The sequence below is a fragment of the Anarrhichthys ocellatus genome, unplaced genomic scaffold, assembly GCF_004355925.1.
Source record: "Anarrhichthys ocellatus isolate YVR2014 unplaced genomic scaffold, GSC_Weel_1.0 scaffold31, whole genome shotgun sequence".
Taxonomy (NCBI): domain Eukaryota; kingdom Metazoa; phylum Chordata; class Actinopteri; order Perciformes; family Anarhichadidae; genus Anarrhichthys; species Anarrhichthys ocellatus.
In genome coordinates, this window is record NW_022280061.1 from 3,666,790 (window position 1) to 3,684,164 (window position 17,375).

Here is a 17,375-nt window from a genome sequence, read left to right on the forward strand (position 1 = left end):
GGATCCTTCAATGTTTATGACAAAGTTTGGAACAATCCTTAGTTATTCTATATCAAGAGTTTAACACTCAAAGGCTCAGCTTAACTGTTTTATCAGGACTCTGTCATTACATGTTGATTCAGGTGTTGCTTAATCCTGATTGGTGCAGGGAAGTATGTGACATTACATTTGCCTTCTGAGCTCCACTCGCCTCTAACCGGTGAGAAAAGATACTGTGAAGAACACAATTACAGAACTTTCCTATTTGAAATAACCAAAAACAGTTTGAACTTTGGAAGAAAATGGTGTCTTTGTGTCGGATCCCATCACTCACGGTCAGGAGCTAATTGAAAGATGTATTTTCTGGGACCTAAAGGTCACAGTGAGATGAATCTTTTGAAGAGATTGAAACACACGCCTCTGATCCACGATATCGCTCTGTTAGCGACACGCCACCAACCAATTGTCAAGTGTCGTGTTACATGATGGGCGAGATTAGCTCGTAAACCCAGATCGCACTTGATTGGATAGATTTTGTAAACGCTCTAAAGTTCTCGTCATTAAAAGTAGTTTAACGTTTTACAGAAAGATGAAAGAGGGATTTTGATATAATTTGACATATATTTAGCATTCAACAAGAGCAAACACAGGGACACGGGATTAGAACTTGAAAAATGTATTTCTTATATCACTGTCTGTTTTTATAGCAGCCAGTAACAGATGGATTCATTTGCATAATTTCCCTCCAAAGCTTACATTGTACTTTTAACATGTACTGTACTGCAGAATCAATGTTCCAGCTAGCTCTCTCCATATGTTTCCCTCTCGAAAGAAAGCCATCTTCTTCCATTTCAGGACCAACAACCAGCTGGTGGCCTTCCTGTCCAAATACAGAGACATGAACTTCATCAAGTCCCACGGCAGGGACAACGCCAGGTGATATGCACCTTTTACTAACTTCATATTAAACACTCCAACCTTTCTCTAACTCTCTGTGCTTGTCTCTCTTACTCACACACACAGCGCACTCCTGCCAGCACGGCGTGGTCACTGAATCATAATACAATTAGCTCCCATCTGTGGCTCCGTTAATTAACCTCCTCGGTGGGGTGAGCTGGCGAGGTCGCCGCCAGAATGCCCTTTTCCTGCTGCCTCTACCCTGCTGCCCTCTACTTTCTGCCTCATCACACCCCCGCCAAAACACATCCATCGCCCGACACAGTGGGAGGAAATACCCCCGAAACACAGGAAAATAATTTAACAAGAATCCGCCAGCATGGATGCATGAGTCAGCGTGACTCAACGGTGCCTTTTTTCTATTGGCGGCGCAGTATTTTATTCAGTGCTGTTTGATGAGAGTGAAGCTGTTTTGTTCCTGATTTAATTCAGTTTTTAACAACAATAAGGATCTCGGTAATCCACCATCCGCTACATGCATATGTGTGGACGGCTGAAACGAATTGAAAAAAAATGAAACTCATTGAAAAATGCACGAGTGCATTTCTAAAATGTCAACTGTGCATATCTGCACGTGTGCGCCTGTGAGCCACACGGTCAATACATCAACAGTGTTTGTTGTTCAGGTGACAGAGGGAACAGGCCGACCTGCTCGACCTGAATCTGACTCCCTTCATCTAACACTCGATACGTTCACAGGAGTAACACCATCCGTTATGTATGCACGGTGTCGCTCTTCTTGTCATTTAGGGCCGAGGACCGGAGACATGTTCTGCTTAAGGACAGAAATGTTTGGATACAAAACTATTGTGATACTGAACTAATCACAATTAATGTTTCAAATGATGAATATGTTTTCTATTTAGTCAGCAGTTGAGTCTACCTGAGTATATTTTTAGTGAGTACTTTTAGTTTTCCTTGACCTTGATAGAAAACGTCATGAGTTCTTACATTAGGCTCCAGATTCTGTTTTTAAAGCAACTTTATTCATAACACACAATACAAAAGCAAAGCATTTAGAAGGAGCAGATCCCGATTTTATTACAAGCACTCAAATGTTTGTTTCTTACTGAAAGAGGACAACGTTCATTGAAGTCAACAAGGACAGGCACAGCTCCAAAATCTTCTGTTTATAGAAAGCAAAGACAAAAATTGGGAAAAAATACAAATGAGCTGCTGATTATATGCAAGCGTCCCTCTAAAGATAAAACGAGACCCACAGACTGCTTCTTTTTATGTAAATTGTGTTTTTAAAGTCTAATTCTCACCTGCACGTCTCAGAAATAATTGTCCCTCACAGTTTTTTATATTTAATTATATTAGAGTATTCCGTGCTGTAACCATATGTTTCTGTGTGCTCACCAGGTTTATCCGTAAGCAGGGCCTCGACCGTCTGTTCTTTGAGTGCGACACCCACATGTGGAGGCTGGGTGACCGTAAAATCCCAGAAGGCATCTCGGTGGACGGCGGGTCCGACTGGTTCCTTCTCAACCGCATGTTCATCGACTACGTCATCAACTCCAAGGACGACCTGGTCATCAACATGAAGCGTTTCTACGCATACACTCTGCTGCCAGCCGAGGTAACACACACACACACACAAACACACACATGCACACGCACACACACACACACACACACACAGCGCTTTCACACTTTCTTAACCTTTGACTGACAAGTGAGTTCGGCTATGAACTCATAAAGTGAAGGCAAGATGCAGGATTTGATGAGAATTGGTCTCTGTTGGGAAATTGGATGTTTATCATGAGTTACTGTGAGTCTCCAGTCTCTTACTGTTGTTAAAAATAGCAGGTATATGATTTTCTAACTTGGTCTTTCTGTCTCTGTCTCTCCGCTCTCTCCCTCTGTCGGCCTCTCCTATTTCTCAACACCCAGTCGTTCTTCCACACGGTGCTGGAGAACAGCGCCTACTGTGAGAGCATGGTGGACAACAACCTGCGCATCACCAACTGGAACCGCAAACTGGGGTGCAAGTGCCAGTACAAGCACATCGTCGACTGGTGTGGATGCTCCCCGAATGACTTCAAGCCTGCAGACTTCCACCGCTTCCAGGTAATAATACCACCTCATGTAGAGAAAACCAAGAAGCCAGAAAGGTATACAGATGGGTCTGGAGGGACAGACGAATGCTGAGGGTACTGCTGGCAATTTCCACATTCATTTTCATGTTTAGAATCGAATTTAATTGCTTCTTCGTTGCATAATACTCGGGGCAAAGTCCCTGATAATCTTGTAGCACAGGTTGAATATCTCTTTAAAATATTAGCAAGAAAGTCATCACACAGAAATAGCTGCAGGGAAACCATCCAACCAAGGACGAGTGGACAGCAACGGAGGTATGTGAAGGAAGGAAAGGAACGCACGTCTTAATATATATAATTTTTATACAAAGTTTGATAACTACTGACCCTGGGCTTGATTCAGATAGAAAGCCATATCTTCCAGCTAATGTCAATCAGAGAGATCAGATAAACCGACAGAAATAAAACAAATTTTAATGAAAATCATGTTCGTGGGAAATCATTAGCAGTCAATCTTGAAATGATCTGGCCTCCAGGTTTGTGCTCCCGCCCTCAGCATCCAGCCCGTTCCCACAGCTTTCACAATCAATGTGTGCAAAATGATGTCTTGATTATTATGACCGTGAGAGGGAAAAGAGATGAACAGTAATTAGATCCTCTTTGTGTGAGTATGAGGGGGAGAGGAGACTTAGTTAAAGTGAATGAGTGGCAGTGACTCCAGGACCCCAGAGGAAGTCAGTACCACTGTTTGACTTTTAATGTGCTCCTAAAAAGTAAAAGCTGAAAAACACTCTTTGAGTCTCATCCGTTAAGTGCTTTGACTCACTTGTTCTCTCCTGTCCTTCACCCACCAGTCAAAGCTGACCTCAGTCGTCTCTTTGCCAGACCCGTCTGCCGTCTGTCTCGCCTCAGTCTCTGGCAGTCCAGTGCCAGCGCATTACCCCAGGTCCTTGGCACTGCCGCTGGGTCTGGTTGGCACCCCGGTATCAGTGAAGTCCAACCTTGGGAACAAAGCAGCCCTTCCAAAAGCCAGCCAGGCCCCGGTATTAATAGGACTCAACATCCCATTGAGCACACGATCCGAGTTTACCTTTGAACCTTAACACTGGGGAACATGCAGACAAGTTAAGTCGGCTTCCCTTTGCTTTGCAGATGAGGAGAATAATTCAAGGTAGACCTGTAGAGTTCCCCGGCATAGTGATTTTGAAGTGCTCACCAGTGGAGGGGTTGTTCTGGAGAAGGAGAGTGTTGATGTGCCTTTTGTCTCAGAGCAGCATTGTTTAGTAATGTGTTTCAGAGTGAGGTGTCAGAAAGAAAGGCTGTGACAGGTTGGTACTTTCATCTGACTGCACTGAGGGCTAAAGCCTCCCTCCCTTCCTGTTTCATTTGATATCCGTGGCAGATCACAGAGGGTTAATGCATCATCTGGTCCAGTGTACCGCAGTCATCGCTCCGGCATGAGAAACAGTGTACAGTGATTAGATCGGCTTTGTTTTAGCAGGTAGCACCGAGGTGTTTGGTGCTGGCTAACAGTGTCGGCAAATAGTTTTGTGTCTGGGACTGAAGAGATGTCTTTGTGAAAAGGACAAGCTGTGTAGGCGGCACATTGCATAATGCACAATCAACCTCATAAGCAACAGTGTGGCTGAGAGGGTGAGAAAGACACGGGTGGAGTGTGGGAGGCCAGACAGGACCCACAAATAAAAGGAACTGTTGAGAGAAGAGGTGATGAATGGATGGATACAGAAAAGGGAAAGAGGCAGTACTGGTGCTTCTGTCGTTACGTCATTCTGCCTCCAAGGACATGTAAGACAGGCTTTCCTCTCTTCTTAAAGGTGAACTGACCAATATTACAGTTTACGGGTCTTGGAAGGTACAAACTAAATTATTATGCGGAAAAAGTAAATGTATAAAACCTTTTGTGGCTCCAGAGGGAGCTGTGTCAAGTCTTATAAATGTGTCATGTAACCCTTTGTGGGGACCACTGACAGAGAGAACACAAGATGTTATTCATGCAGACCATTTGTTCTGCAAAAGATTGAAAAAAACAGACTGAGGAGAGGGTCATTCTGATTTAATTTATGTAATATTTAAGTCACATATCCATATATGTGAAAGATGTATCTCCATTTCATCCACTACCTTCTACCTCTACCTTTCTTTCTGCCAACACATATTCACTTCCCTGCCATCCTGGCACACCACCATTTCCTAATCTTCTCCTTTTTTTCCCTTCTTTATCTCTTCCCTCCCTGCTTTGCTGTTATGTTCCCCTCCCTCCCTCCCTCCCTCCCTCTACCCTTGCAGCAAACGGTGCGGCCCACCTTCTTTGCCAGGAAGTTTGAAGCCAGCGTGAACCAGGAGATAGTGAACCAGCTGGACGCCTACCTGTTTGGATCCTTTCCCCAGGGAACGCAGAGCCTAAACTCGTACTGGGAGAACATGTACGACGAGCCAGATGGCGTTGCCAGCCTGTCGGACACGCAGCTCACGTACTTCCACTCCTTCTCGCGGCTGGGCCTGGCCAGGGCTGCCGCCTCGCTGCAGGGAAACCCGAATGATCACAGCTGCAGGTTAGTCTCAGGAACACATTCACCTATTCGCTCATCACGGCATCATCACGCACCTGCAGCGACATCGACAGGTGCACTTCAGTTTGCTTTGGCTCTCAAAAGCCCGACACACCCATGTCCATGAGAAACCACAACTTACTGTACATGAAGAGCTTTTGTGTCGATGAATCGTCTCTGTCTGGGATCACATGTCTTGATAATAGATAACAATTAATTGCAGCTGGGGACTCCGGGGTGACGCTATTCATTCTGTAAACAAATGATTATCCCAGAGATAATGAGGCTGCATGGGTCAAAGCATTGAAAGCTGTCCCTTCAGGCCGGTTTATTATGAGTGGAAATGTATGTTAACATACAGTGTGTAGTTAAAGTGAAAAGGGAAACCACGCTATGTTTTATATTTAATAGCCAAATGGAACATTTAGGCCTCGTGTCCCTCAGTACGGGGTTTCAACAGCTTGTTTTCAGTAGCATCTGAGGAGCAGTTTAGCTTTCCTTTAGTTTATTTGCACAGCAATGAAACCCTGACACAAAGTGAATAAAACTGACGAATTTGATATTCTGATTTGGAACAAAGGCCAATTTGTGTTCATGTGACAGAAAGCCCCGTGTATCTCATAAAGAAGGCATCCTACCATGAAACAAAAGATAAAACAACTAACACGACACCTACAATAGCACAAACATCAAGATGACATCTTTATGCTCATCTTAATGACATCAATAAACATTAAGATGACTTTCCCCCACACGAGACAGGATCATGTAAAACATACCGAGCACAGCATGAAGGAACGTGTATCGATACACGCTGTGATCGGATCTGCTGTACTTTTTGTTGGTAGTCAGCCAGGCTGCCGATTCATATTCTATTCACGTTCTACTCCGGGAAGTTTCACAAGTCGTCGGGTAAACTGACTGACAGCGTATTCGAGTGCAGCTTCACTTGCTGTTGTAGAGTAAATCTGGGAGGCAACACAACAGCGATCGCCTCGTATCAGCCGAGAGGGTTTGCGTGCTGGGATATTTCCTAAAGGCAAACAAGCAAACCCCGGTCCTAAACATTTACACGTAACAACACTTTAAGATAGCTGAGAGGCCAGAGGTCAAAAGGCAGGAAATAGAGAAAACGTATGTAAATGTCTACGTGTGTGTGTGTGCTTGTGTGTAGTTTTGTATGTGTGTGAGTGTTTATGCAAGCAACTCAAGAGTGATGCTGTTGATGTGTATGTGTATGCATGTGAATGTGTTGCTTCCAAACAAAGTACCTTATGTGTGTGGGTGTCGTTGCAAGTTTTTAAGTGTGTATGGTAGTGTGTACTGTGTATACTGTCTCAAGATAGTGCATCCGTGTGTACATATATTAAGTAAATGCACATAGATTGAAGTTTCACTCATCACATTAAGACTTTTGGGTTCAGTCTCAAGTCCTCAGATGCAGAATGAGGTCTTTGAGGTGTCAGAGATTCAGCAGTTTTAATGGTGTTTTTACATCGCTGACTCCACATTCTTGCATTTTATTTGCGATGGAGCTAATTGAACACAGATGAGATGTTGGGTTCATAATAAAAAGAATGTTTTAGGTGGTATGTGCACATTTTCCTGAGATGATCAACAGCACAGCAGGACTATAAAAAATGTTGTTTATTTAAAGTAACCTGCAACCGTCTGGCTTCAAAAAATAAAAATCGGGTTTAAAAAAACGATTTTTAACCCGTTCCTGAAGTCGCAATCTCTTCTCAGTTTGTAAATCAAAATTATTATCAGCAGTTTTAAATATAAAAGGGAAACTTTGGTGTTTCCAGCTATTGTCTTGTGTTTTTATGTCAATTTTGAAATTGGTCCAGTGTTGAACGAGAACGCTGTCGACGCCAGCAGCTAAACAGGCTGCGAGGAAACTCCTCAGCAACGAGCTACTTTCACTAAAAGCGCTGGTTTTTGCCACCGACAGGCTGCTGTTGTTCTTATAAGTGTCTGACAGCATGATGGAGAGGACCGAACAGAGAAAGACAACCTTCGTCCTCATCGCTTGATCTCGTCTGTTTGTTATTCATCTCATTTATGTATTCATGTTTCCACAGTTGTCTGATGACACAATAACAAACAGAAAGCGAAAGGTAAAGAAAAACGATTTACGTTTTTGTTTTGGTTAAGAACGGGGTCCAGGGTGAACAATACCAACGGTATCCTTTCATGCTTCTGTTCCAATTTATATTTTGCTCGTGTTTTACAAAAAGAGCAAAGACACATGTCATCTCTGGCTGTCTGGATGAGGAAATACAATCGTAACTTAAGGAACAGGTTGAAAAAGAGTCTTTGAGGATTCAGCCCCAGTGAGTGTCGTTAGACTTTTTTCAAACTTTGCTTGATATTTGTTTTTCTGAAAGTCCGATGCTCTGTGACTTGAATGTGATGGTGATACATTAGAGGCAGAAACTGGGGCTCACTCAACATAGCCATGCTATGCGTTACTTATGCTGTCTTATAATACTGTAGTGCACATTGTTAAAGGCTTCTACAGCAGGATGTGATCATTGAACAGTGTCAGACAGCCTGCTTGGTCTATGACGCAATCTGTAATAAATGAATCACTGCAGCCATTACTTGGTGGAGGCCATGAACAATGCACTATTATCATAATGCTTGGCAAAAGGCATTGCTAATAATCCTCAATGTTTTGCAAGATAAGTGAATGATACTAGATTATGAAGTATGAGCAGAAATCTGGAACTCACTAATATGAGCTACACTGAGTCACAGCTGCAATGAAGATCAAGCTGAACAAAAAGGAGAAAAATTAATTCAGCCACACTCTGGTTCATAGACCTAATAGTTAAATACAATGCGTGTGTTTGTGGGTCATGGCCACACAAGGCCTGTCTGATGTTGAATTGTACTGATCAAGTCAGGTAATTCCAATCAAAGTCTGCTTTGAAGTCCAAACTAAGTGACAGCAGATTAGTCCTCACTTGGGCAACATGTGGCCTGGTCTGAGTGTCACGGGAGTTCACGGGTAGGACACAAAACGCAAGACCACAGGAGACAGTACGGTGAAACAGACTTTATTTAGCCAGAGTACAGATGACAGGAGGGTGTGGAGCCCGTGGTCCGACACCAGAGAGTAGGCAGATCGACAGTGCGAGTCTCGTGGCTCGACACCGGAGGGCTGGCAGCTTGACGGCGTGATGTCCCGTGGTCCGACACCAGAGGGTAGGCAGATCGACAGTGTGAGTCTCGTGGCTCGACACCGGAGAGCTGGCAGCTTGACGGCGTGAGTAGTCCGTTAACACAACGGAGGGCAGAGCGGTGGTGAGTTGTCCGTAAACACAAAGGAGGGCACGGGGGATTCCCGGACCGACGGACACCAGAGGCAGGCGCTCGAGGCCGAAGATGCAACGGGGTTGAAGCGGGTGAAAGACGGTACGACCTGACAACCCCAGACTGCAGGACCAGAGTTTATATAGTGCCAGGGGAAGCGTTAGTGGGACCTGAGTCTGGTGTGTCAGCCTGCAGGAGGTAATCGGCTGGAGTGGCTGCAGCTGCGTGGCCATGGGAGGTGTCTGGTCTGACAGGGATCCTGACACTGAGGCCTCAAGTACATCCACATATAGCACGTGTGTGGCCACATACTTTGCATGCATATAGAATTCAAATGTGCTACCGACAGATAGATGGGTCAGCCTCCGTGTGAGGCTGGAGCAAGGAGGAGGAAAAGACCTTAGAGAGGGATTTGTCTCTTTTAGCAGCCCGCTGTGACTCGATTGGAGAGGCTGTGGGCTAAAAGCCTGAATGGAGCTTCTGTGCAGGCTACGCCCCGACCCCTTCTCACTGCCTCTAACACTGTCAACCACGTCTCTTTTGGGAAAGACGGGGGGGCAGAAAGAAGGATAAGAGAGGAGAGGAGCAAAGAGGGAAAGGGAGATAGACAGAGGGAAAGGGAGCAGGAGGGGAGGGAGTGTGCTCTGCGATCCTTGTGGGTGTAAATATTTGCTGTTCTGCTTGTCAGGGTAGCATTTACCAGGACGGGTTGACTCCTGGTCCTTTAGTGGAATACTGATGAGGCCGTGGGCACTGGGGAGCACGGAGGGACAGTGTGTGTGTGTGTGTGTGTGTGTGTGTGTGTGTGTGTGTGCAAAAGAGGGAGAATAAAGACGAATTCAAGGAAGCAGAAGAAGCGAAGGATGAGAAATCTGGGCGTGAAGGAGTCAGGACGTGCGCAGAGAGCAGCTGCAGAGTGTTCTCCAGCAGTGCGCACCCCGGCCCCTTTTTTGTTTCTCCAGAAGTCACTCGGGCTATCTGCCCCGAGGGCCGACCCTCTGCCACGTACGAAGCGACACGCAAACAAACAACAGACTAATCAGAAGGGCAAGACCTTCATTCGGCTTCAGTTGACTGGATTGACCCAGTTCAACTTTGTTTCCGCAGACTTGTAATGTGTTCAGTTGGATTGTCTGTGTTTTCAGAACTCTGACTAATCTGAGTCTGCTGCCAATACAGCCCATGACTGTTCTGTAATGTTCTATAGCAGGCCGCTGTGGTCTCAACTGATGTCTTCTTTAATCATCATTTCCACTTCAGAGCCAGAGCACATGTTGAAGCACGCAGCACACAGCATAGCAAAAATGAGCACAGGAGAAGAAGTTTGTTCTTTACATACCTGGGCCTTAATAAACTTTTCACTCGTCTATTACTTATCTCTACTAGTCATAGAGCGTACATAAGAAGTGGAAGCAGTCACTGTAACCTCATCCATTGGTTTGTGGGCTACGGTTTTCGCCATCTTGGTTTTTTGGCTGTTGCAACAGAGCTGACACGAGAGGTTGGCGCTAAGTACAACCGAACGCTGAATAAGACATTTTAGGTGACCGAAAAGGTTACAATTAACTTGAAAACTCACTGTGAAAGGGTTCAAGTTTTAAGACAAAAACACAACGACTCCCAGACTAGACAACACTGTTACTAGACCTTTTAATCGCAAGGTTGCACACCCTAAAGCATACCCTGCTTTACTGTCTATTTCACTCTAAATGGGACCGTCATTTATGTAACCAACAAAAACATGCTCAATAAGAATTATCAGCATTCTTTGACTAATTAGTTTCCTGTTGAAGGTCATTGAATTAATGTCCACCATGTCACACAATCACAGAGCACATTGACTCCCCACTCATCTTCACTGCGAGGTACATTAGCGTCCAGCCACATTAACATGTCCGAGGCCGGCTCCCTCCAGACGTTGTCCAGATGAAACCAGATATTCTGCTCCTCTGACACCTTTGGCACTGAAAAGCAGCACAGCAGGTAAGTCAGCATGTATCAGGTGTGCTTATGGATCCTTGCTCTCTCTGCGTTGTGCCAGGTACTTCCCCATGGGCCACCCGGTGTCGGTACATCTCTACTTCCAGTCGGACCATTTCCAGGGCTACCTTGTGAAGCACCATGCCACCAACCTGGCAACTAGCAAGCTGGAAACCATGGAGACCTGGGTGGCACCCAAGAAGAACTTCAGGCTCACCGCCCCTCTCAGCAGCACATTCAGCAGGTTGCAGTTCTCGGAGGTGAGTCATTATGTCGGCATTCGGAGCATTTGTTTTATTCATTTACACTGAAGTCATTCGTTTGGCGTGAGTCACAAACCAGTCGGTTGTCCATTGCCGATGTCAGGAAATGAGTTCTATTAAAACCCTGAGCACCGCGTAGGAAACACACACACACACACGGCTCTTCAGTGTATAATTAGAGACGAGACGTACAGCTCATTGCCACGGTGGCCTTATAATCATTGCTATGACGACCTTGCCAAGACTCATAGCGGCGCATCCCCGGCACAATTAAAGTGGTGCCTGTAATGGCCTTGTAAAATGTAAATTGATTGAATTCATCCAAGTTTATAGGGATGAGCGCTTCATGTGCTGTTTATTTGTTGTTTCCTAATAGAACGTCTTCTCACCTTCACACTGGAACGCTTCCCCTGATTGTCTTGTTATGTTAATCCGTGTTTCTGTTTACCAAAACGCCTGTTTGGGACACGGCAGCTCGGCTGTGATGTGACGGCAGCAGTGTGCCTTTTTAAAAAAGGGACAAAATGAACTGAGTGAATGTAAATTGACCTTTTTCTTTGGTTTATCGCGCTCGCAGTTTTGTAGGAGCCAGAAATGCCAACAAACTTGTGACTGAATTTGTTTGTGCTTGTGAATCATAATTGTACACCTGCACACACCGTGACCCTGATCTACCTCTGCCAGCGGGCCCAACGGGACCTCAGAGGGATCCAGACAGCCAGTCGCCACGCGGGGGCCCCTCTCACTGAGCCCTGTATATGTGTCTAGCCTATGAAACCGTGAGTGACAGACCGGCGATGTGGGCTGTGGCTGTTATCTGGTTGCTCAGCCTGAGAGAAGCATTCACTGTCGGGCACCGTGCAGCGGCTGCCAGTCAGTCAGTTTGTCAATCTGTCATTCAAAACACGAACAGAAAGAGCTCGAATAAGACAGCAGCGGCAGTAACTGCGCTTTTTGTCAACTTAGCAGATATGACCCATTATAGTACAGCTATACGCTGGAGTTTGCTACATAAACCATATGGTTGGCTTAACAATGTGTTCCCTGTCCTCCTTTAGATATAAAGGAGGACAGATACGTCTTTCTCTTCACTCCTCTGCTGCCGCCTGCCAGCTGCCTTTATAGGCCTTTTTACAGCATGATTTAGTGGAGGACCACTTACAGCCCACACAGTTAAAATTAGTATTTCACCTCAAGTCAGACTGACATATAGAGGTGTATTAATCTCTTTGTTGGACAAATCTTTTACAGCAGACTGACTGACTTTGACTGATGGCTTTGTCCTTGTTCCATTACAGTGTATACACACGTACATATTGTGATAGAGGAGGCAACACACTATGAACAACCTACAGCCTCGAAAATTAGGAAGGAGTGGGATGTCTGACACGGTGAATATTTACATTGTGAGCTTCAAAAAGGTGCAACACTAGTGTACTGGATGTTGCTAAGTGTTCCTGTCATTTTGTCCACCTTTTGAGTGGAATGTACACAAACATGTACATAAAATAATCCCAAAGTCTTTCATTAAAGAGTGATTATTTAATTTACTAACTGAGCCTCACCATACAGTTTTATCATCTGACACCCAAATGTTTCCTTTTAAGCCTAAAAGAGAGGTTTACCAGGAGCACACACAGTTTGAGGAGAAGTGGACAATCATTCATATTGTTTTATTTCCTGGGTGTGGAATTAAAAGTGACTGCTTCCTGTCTCATCTGCAAGAAGAAAGTTGTTGCTCGGAATATCATTTCTGAGCCTATAGGCCATGCTAGCTGTTTCCCCATGTTTCCAGTCTTTATGCTAAGCTAAGCTAACCAGCTGCTGGCAGTTCTGCTGCTTCACACTGTACCAGACAGCATGGTGATATCGATCTTCTCATCTAACTCTCTGCATGAAAGCGAGTAACCACACTTCCCAAAATGTCAAACTATTTATTTAAGTCAGTTTTGATGCATCACAGAAAATGTCCCGTTCTCTGTGTTGCACTCTTCCTTCCTCTCCTCATCCCTCATTGCTCCACAGTGTGTCCTTATTTGCAAGCTTCCAGCCATCTTGCCCACAGTCCCTCAGTGTAAACGTGTCCCAGGAGAGTCCTCTGGTGCTGCTGGCGAGCACCTGTGTTTGATTACCCTCACTAAAAGTGCCACTAATAACCTTCTGAATAAGGCCTCGAGGGGGATCGGTGCCCTGTGGTTTTCAGCAGGGCCAGATGTAGACGGTGACTGTCCGTACCCCTGCCTGATTAAATTGACCTGTCTTATTTATTTGAGGTGTAGGCGCCAGCAAGGCGGCAGCAGAGGGGAAAGGTTTTCAGGGTTGCCGGGTCAGAAGGAAGAAATGGAAAAGAGGTGGATTATGAGATGGGAGCATTTTATGTTTTCTATTAAATCAGGGAGGGAATTTAGCAGAGCATGAAATAAGTAATGCGGGTAATCGACAGAATTGATGAGGCACATGTGGAGAAAAGTTAAATGTATAATCTATGGGCCATTATCAGATGAAGAGTTCCTCTTTCCGTTTGTCAGAAGACGAGAAACCGTGCGTCAAATCTGCTGAAATCGGGTGCAGCTATAAGCGAGAGAAGGTCAGCCTCCAACCTGCTGAACGATCATGAGGCTTGGTTGGGTGTTGACCTAAAGCCAAAGCTCATTGGTTAGAAGAGGCGAGGGACAGCTTGAGTGTGGAGGTCATCCTAACTGAAATGGGCCACAAGTCAACCCCTGTTTGACCTCCTGTCATACTGGAAGAAAGGATTTCCTGCTGCTGGCGGCTTCATTGATAACATGCAGATATTCCTTCAGTTTAATCACCGAGAGAGTGATACCTTAGACACAGAAAGTAATTGCAACGTTCAAAGCGATGCGCTCTGTGAATGTAGTCTCTACATACTTTTAGCTGATGTGAAAACAAAGCTGTGCATCTGCGTGGGCATGAGGACCTCAAGCTCCTGGCATAGAAATACAATAGGTCAATGCAGTACAGAGTATTTGTATGTTACACTTTGTTTAGTAGGAAGTTCCTTCTTCTGCCCATTATTTATAGGTAACTAGGGTAGGGGTTGAGCTAATGTTGTGTGTACATGCAGAGAGTGAAAAGCCTCTCATCTGCCCTTAAAATTCTCCAGAAAGTAGAACTTGACCTGCTGCACCAGCTGTGCATAATTATGTTGCACTTAGCTGATGTTTGTCACTAAATAAACTTTGGGCAAGAACCAGAAGCGAGGCTTCCTCTCCTCCCAACAGCATGTGAATATTTATATATGTCTAAATCTTCCTCTCACAACTCTTACCTTTAGTGGGCCTCCTGCAGGCTTTGCTCCCAGTGGATTATAGTGAGATTCCTCCGTCAATACTTCCTTCATTTCTTTCTGAGCTCGGGACCAGAGTGCTACCGATCAATCGGGGATCCAGTGTGTGTCAGCGAGTCAACCTTGTGTAAAGTAATGAGCTACAGAGGTGCCAGACAAGAGAGTTGATTAGTAATTTAAAGAGAAAAGAACCAAGGTCCAAAGGGCAAAAATGGCAGAGGTCGGTCCAATAATTGAGATGAAAGTAAGGTGTCTTTTACAGATGGCCAACATACACACACACACACACTCACTGTCTAATTTATCCGTGTTATGTCTATTTACGTATACTGAACATCGCAATCTCAATTCTCAAAGGATGATGATGAGATGAGTCAGTTCCAGTCGGCCATTGATCGTCCAGCAGGGTGAGGCTGTGTTAATCAGCTACTATTGTAAGGATGAGCGCTTCCTAAAGCCGCTATCCCTCTCACATTCCTGCCAACACCCCAGACATCTTTCACTGTGTGTGTGTGTGTGTGTGTGTGTGTGTGTGTTACCTCCCTCGCTCTCACCTCATCTCCGCCATCAATCTCGATCGCTCGATGTGTCTCATTTTGCATATTGCGCGGTTTTGCAATCCAACACCCAGATCACGCCTCTTCAGTTACAGTCTTGACCACAATGAAGACAATAAACGCAATTAGCTGTACTTATGTATTCATCCTGTTTGTCTTTCTTTTTGCTTTATTTCATTTCATTTTGAGACTCTTTGTAGACAGAATCAAGTCCTCTGTTGTCAAATCATGAGTTCAAAAGACATGACCTATAAATCTCAATTCAAAGTTCATTCAAACAAATGTAGTAGTGTAAGCTAAATGTTAATTATGTAAGCTTGCTGGACATAATCTTAAATTGGCTCGATGTTTCACTGGCAGTCCTCCAGCGTGCGGCAGGCTGGCAGCTATTTCCGTGTTCTGCAGCCAGAGGCACTGTGTCTCATGATTCACCAGAGATATATTTGACTTTGGTATTATCGCTCACATTTTTATATTGAGTTCATTTATCTCAAAATTGTCAGAGAGAATGCAGCATTCTCTGTCTCTGTTGTAGCACTAGAACCTTACTTATACAGACGTTTGCTCCCTAGACACCTTTCTTTCTGTCAAAAGGCTGAGTCTGCATATAATATCAGTGTGTACAGTGTCCTCCTCTGTCTGGTTGCAATCCTCCACGCTACAGTTTACTTTAAGGACAAATGCTGCTCACACCAGACCCTGCTGTTCATTGCCTTTCTTCTCTCTTTCTATCTCTCTAAAATGTGTTCAGAGTGCAAACAGGCATGCATTTGATCTTCACCCCGAGGGGATATGGCTGGGGTCTAGTCAAATGCCTCCCGCAGCCTCTCATGTTCATGTCAAAGATCCACTCAGGCATAGAAAGTTCCACTCAGACGTTCAGTACCAGCGACTGTGGACAAATGGACTCACACGTGCAGGATGAAACAATCAGGCTTGTCAGCTTCTGCGCATTATAACATTATGTAACAGCTGTGTGGAGGGTTGGTGGAGTGTGCTGCTGTTTGATGACAATATGCATGGTGCAGATTATTTAACAGGTGATGCATGCACAGAGGATGTTACTTATTAATGTTCACTTGGCATTACTGCACATGCAGCAGCAACAGTGAATGTATGGACCCTCCTCTCTGGCACTTTTTGCTGTTGCTCCTCTCCTTGTCTTTTTTCTTACCTCATTCTGTCACTCACTCTTGTCTTCCTGTTTTCTCTCCGTCTCATTTCCCTTTTTGCTCCTTTTCACGCCGGCAGATCGGTACCGAGTGGGACGCCAAAGAACGTTTGTTCAGAAACTTCGGCGGCCTGATGGGCCCCATGGAGGAGACGGTGGGCATGCAGAAGTGGAACAAGGGCCCTAACGTCACCGTCACTGTCGTGTGGATCGACCCCACCAACGTCATCGCGGCCACCTATGACATTCTGATCGACGCCAGCGCCGAGTTCACCCACTACCGCCCGCCGCTCAACCAGCCTCTGCGGCCCGGCGTATGGAGCGTCCGCATCCTGCACCACTGGAGCCCCGTGGCTGAGATGCACTTCCTTATTGCCCCGTTGGCCTATAACAAGCACCAGCCCATACGACAAGGTGAGAGATTCAAACAGCCTCTCGTGACGCTTGTTTGTAACTAGCACTCGCCATTTGTTTCAGCTTTCATCACACTAAATTACTATTGATTGTGTCATTTGTACAAATAGTCTTGCTCGACTTATTGCAGTGCTGTGCTGTTCCTCAACAGATCATCAAAAAAAACGTACTTACACATTTCTTGTAATGGAGTTTATCTAATATAATATATGTGGCTCAGTGGTGGAGCGGGTCGTCCTTCAATCAGAGGATCAGCAGTTTGATCCCCGGCTCCACTAGTCCATGTCCATGTGTCCTCGGGCAACACATGTAGTGTTAAAGCGCTTTGAGTGGTTGGAAGTGTACAAAAGCGCTACAAGTATAGTCCATTCACCATTTAGTTACTTCACAAATAGTCTGAGTTCAATCCACAACAGTGTGACAGCAGGATGAGCCGTACAAAGGAAGTTATTGCATAGTGGAGTTCACTACATGCTAACTAGTACCTGTAATGTTATATGATGGGCGGGCTGAGAACTCCTACAACAGATCAGCGTTTCATACACAGAATGTATTGAATACACACAGTGGTTATGTTTGACAGACATTTTCAGAATTTTCTTTTCAGTCGACACCAGCACAGTTTCAAAGAGTGACTTTTCATTTACTGTGAAGTAACGAATGTCTGCAGCCACACACACACGCACACACGCACACACACACACACACACACTCCCAGACAGAGCCTTGCATTTGCAGCGATGCCCTTCCTAATCAAGCCTCTGGGTCTCTGCAGACCTTGGTTGTTTGTTATCAAGTCTAACCTAGCGAG

General features: G+C 45.1%; 1 protein-coding gene across 1 annotated transcript in view; it reads left to right on the forward strand.

The window, feature by feature from the left end:
• Window positions 1–17,375, forward strand: part of xylt1 (xylosyltransferase I) — a 72,048-nt gene that overhangs the window by 49,284 nt on the left and 5,389 nt on the right. Inside the window, exons 5-10 of the mRNA XM_031864393.1 lie at window positions 835–915; window positions 2,302–2,518; window positions 2,833–3,009; window positions 5,286–5,551; window positions 10,911–11,109; window positions 16,231–16,564. Of these exons, the coding sequence (XP_031720253.1) occupies window positions 835–915; window positions 2,302–2,518; window positions 2,833–3,009; window positions 5,286–5,551; window positions 10,911–11,109; window positions 16,231–16,564 (1,274 nt within the window). The remainder of the gene's footprint in view (window positions 1–834; window positions 916–2,301; window positions 2,519–2,832; window positions 3,010–5,285; window positions 5,552–10,910; window positions 11,110–16,230; window positions 16,565–17,375) is intronic.